The sequence below is a fragment of the Musca vetustissima genome, unplaced genomic scaffold (genome assembly GCF_032173495.1).
Source record: "Musca vetustissima isolate MV318-11 ecotype Yass unplaced genomic scaffold, APGP_CSIRO_Mvet_v1 utg87828, whole genome shotgun sequence".
NCBI lineage: Eukaryota > Metazoa > Arthropoda > Insecta > Diptera > Muscidae > Musca > Musca vetustissima.
Window position 1 is genome coordinate 39,768 of NW_026882903.1, and position 4,354 is coordinate 44,121.

The 4,354-nt window shown below is 33.6% G+C and overlaps 1 protein-coding gene across 1 annotated transcript; it reads left to right on the top strand.

Moving 5' to 3' along the window:
• Positions 1-2,526: 2,526 nt before the first annotated feature.
• On the top strand, positions 2,527-4,162 carry LOC133329617 (cyclin-dependent kinase 1). Its single transcript, XM_061538089.1, has 3 exons — positions 2,527-2,678; positions 3,352-3,855; positions 3,917-4,162. Exons 1-3 carry the CDS (start codon positions 2,530-2,532, stop codon positions 4,158-4,160), a joined length of 897 nt encoding a protein of 298 aa, XP_061394073.1. The 5' UTR covers positions 2,527-2,529; the 3' UTR covers positions 4,161-4,162.
• Positions 4,163-4,354: the final 192 nt, after the last annotated feature.

Here is a 4,354-nt window from a genome sequence, read left to right on the forward strand (position 1 = left end):
TTCTGGTTTCCAACTGGTGGTCAGGACAGAAAACTGGATCTGGAAGCTACAATATAAAAACGTACACCATAAACTCGATGTCTAATGAAAAAGGAGATCCTCACGAGCAATTTGGTGTATTGCATGAGCTCCTAATCAGTTTTTCGTTGAACAAAGTTTCCAATTTTCTGGTTTCCAACTGGTGGTCAGGACAGAAAACTGGATCTGGAAGCTACAATATAAAAACGTACACCATAAACTCGATGTCTAATGAAAGAGGAGATCCTCACGAGCAATTTGGTGTATCGCATGAGCTCCTAATCAGTTTTTCGTTGAACAAAGTTTCAAATTTTCTGGTTTCCAACTGGTGGTCAGGACAGAAAACTGGATCTGGAAGCTACAATATAAAAACGTACACCATAAACTCGATGTCTAATGAAAGAGGAGATCCTCACGAGCAATTTGGTGTATCGCATAAGCTCCTAATCAGTTTTTCGTTGAACAAAGTTTCCAATTTTCTGGTTTCCAACTGGTGGTCAGGACAGAAAACTGGATCTGGAAGCTACAATATAAAAACGTACACCATAAACTCGATGTCTAATGAAAGAGGAGATCCTCACGAGCAATTTGGTGTATCGCATAAGCTCCTAATCAGTTTTTCGTTGAACAAAGTTTCAAATTTTCTGGTTTCCAACTGGTGGTCTGGACAGAAAACTGGATCTGGAAGCTACAATATAAAAACGTACACCATAAACTCGATGTCTAATGAAAGAGGAGATCCTCACGAGCAGGAGCTTATGCGATACACCAAATTGCTCGTGAGGATCTCCTCTTTCATTAGACATCGAGTTTATGGTGTACGTTTTTATATTGTAGCTTCCAGATCCAGTTTTCTGTCCTGACCACCAGTTGGAAACCAGAAAATTTGAAACTTTGTTCAACGAAAAACTGATTAGGAGCTCATGCGATACACCAAATTGCTCGTGAGGATCTCCTCTTTCATTAGACATCGAGTTTATGGTGTACGTTTTTATATTGTAGCTTCCAGATCCAGTTTTCTGTCCTGACCACCAGTTGGAAACCAGAAAATTTGAAACTTTGTTCAACGAAAAACTGATTAGGAGCTCATGCGATACACCAAATTGCTCGTGAGGATCTCCTCTTTCATTAGACATCGAGTTTATGGTGTACGTTTTTATATTGTAGCTTCCAGATCCAGTTTTCTGTCCTGACCACCAGTTGGAAACCAGAAAATTGGAAACTTTGTTCAACGAAAAACTGATTAGGAGCTCATGCAATACACCAAATTGCTCGTGAGGATCTCCTCTTTCATTAGACATCGAGTTTATGGTGTACGTTTTTATACTGTAGCTTCCAGATCCAGATTTCTGACCTTAGAAGTAGTAGCCTCCAAACTAAAAATTTGTCATATTTATAACTGCTGTTACTGGAATATTACAGATTAATCTGTAAATGGACACCATAAAATAAATTATACAACAATATTAGTAAATTTTTTCGTTATATTCATTCATAATTTTTGTGTTTAAATTTATTTTTTATTTAAATTTATTTATTTATTTTTATCACAGTTGCAAAAAAGGTACTAAATGTAAAATTTGGTCGTTCTGTATCACCCTGTAGTTTTGTTAAAAATGTTGTTATCGAAAATTAGCAACGTTGCTAACTTCACGCAGGTCTGTATATGCGGGTTTTTACATTTATCGGGATTGGTGTTGAGAGTTTCTCTCTTTTGAGAGAGTAATTAGAGTTGCGCTATTTTTAATTTTGTAACAAGCGTACTTTTTGTCCATAAAAGGTACGAATTGACATAAGCGTACCAAAACAAAAATTAGATTTTTTTATTATTCGTGAATACATTTACGCTTAAATTATACAATATATTATTAATGCAAATAACTGGTATAAATAATGGCCAATATATCTCGATAATTATGATTTATTATCATTTGAAGTAGAATTTTAGGTACCTTTTCGTACTTTTTTGTTCCTACTTTTGGTAATGTTTTCCAACACAATTCACAATTTATCACTGAGAGAGAGAAACTCTCAACACCAATCCCGATAAATTTGGAACTCATCTATCAATTTCAAATTGTTGGAAAAATAAATTCCATAAAATTTTATGCATGTCGATTGGCATATTTTTTGTAAAAAATTAAAAATGTATAATTTTAAAAGATTTTAAATATTTTATGATGGACAATTCTATTCATAATTACATATAAATATACATTCTATGTAAAGAATAAGTATTTTTTAATCCGAACTTGCAATGTTATAAATATTTATATTTGTTGATCCACATTTTTCTTAAGTTATATCTACAGATGCTACAATTAGGGGATCTCAATATTTGTGCGATGAATTGAATTATGTGAACACACCGTATAACTGCAAATAAATACCGAATAACTTTTAATTGATATCGCAATCTAGTAACCTATCATGAAGCCATTTTTAATTTGCTTGTTATAAGCAAAGAGGTTTGGCGCAATACAGTTGTTTAAAAGAAAACAATTTGTGAAGATGGAAGATTTTCAGAAAATTGAGAAAATAGGAGAAGGCACTTATGGTGTGGTCTATAAAGGCAGAAATAGACTTACGGGGCAAATCGTTGCTATGAAAAAAATTCGTTTGGAGTCTGATGATGAAGGCATACCATCGACTGCTATAAGGTAGGCAAACTTCGCAAAACGAAAGTAGTGAATATATAATACAATTGCAGTTTTTGTTATGAATAACATAAAATATATAATAATACAAATAATACAAAAACGTATTTCTCTTTGGGAACGAGACAAGTTTAGAGTCATGTTATCTTAAAGTCCGATCGAGGATAGTTTTGAAAATGTTACCATATGTAGGCCTTGGGACCCTGGGTATCAATTTGAAGTCTTTATTAAAAAAATGTGATTTGGTGATCGAAGTTTATACCTCCTTAGATATGGGTTTCCATTATCATTTTAAAGATTAATGGCATTGATTAGAAAGGAAATGTTTTGGGACACAAGGTGTACATGGGAGAAAGTCTCAAATCCCCGGCCGAATGCGGCCACCAACACTTCCTTCTAATTAAAAGAAGGAAGTCTTATGTGATATGGAATTTATAATTACATTTTTTCAACTAGCATTTTTGAAGCGTTCTTTTCTAGGAGCTGATAGTTTTTTGTAATATCTTGCTAGTTGTTGACGTTGTTCCTTCTAAGACAAATTAAAAAAAAAGTAGCAGGTAAAACTGCAAATTTCCGATGTTTTTGGTAAAATGGTATTAGCTTTTAACCGTACATTGTTAAAACATTGTTCCGACATTGAATATATATACATTACTTAAACAAAATATTTTTTCAGAGAAATTTCCCTTTTGAAAGAGCTGAAACATCCTAATATTGTCTGCCTTGAGGACGTTTTAATGGAAGAAAATCGGTTATACTTAATTTTTGAATTTTTATCCATGGACTTAAAAAAATATATGGATTCACTGCCTCCTGAAAAACCATTAGACAGCGATCTTGTACGAAGCTACCTCTATCAAATAACGAGCGCGATTCTTTTTTGTCATCGAAGGCGGGTGTTGCATCGCGACTTAAAACCTCAAAATTTGTTAATAGATAAAAACGGAATAATAAAAGTAGCTGATTTTGGTCTTGGCCGCTCGTTTGGTATTCCAGTTCGCATATATACTCATGAAATTGTAACACTTTGGTATCGTGCACCAGAAGTTCTCTTAGGGTCTCCCCGGTATTCCTGCCCGGTAGACATTTGGTCCATTGGATGCATATTTGCCGAAATGGCTACTAGAAAGCCATTATTCCAAGGAGACTCTGAAATTGATCAATTATTTAGAATGTTCAGGTAATTATTTACATAATTATAATATATTTTAATCTGGATAATAATTACGTGTATTTTATAGAATATTGAAGACGCCAACAGAAGAAATATGGCCCGGAGTGACATCACTTCCTGACTATAAAAATACATTCCCCTGTTGGTCAACTAATCAATTGCCAAATCAACTGAAAAATTTGAACAGCGATGGTATCGATCTTATACAAAAAATGCTTATATATGACCCAGTTCATCGTATATCTGCAAAGGATATACTAGAACATTCATACTTCGATGGCTTTGATACCAAGTTAATAAACTTTCAATAAATGTATTAGCTCTTAAATTTTATTTAGTCAAATAAGAATTGAAGTATAATAATTTATGTCATGTTCCGGCAAATATTAAAACTAAATTACAAATAAAAAACTATCAGCCTGTTGTTGTAAAGCTCGAGACGAAGGTCGGCCACCCACAAATATTCTAATGGTTATTCTGTCGCGTAGTCGGTAGTTTCATCTAT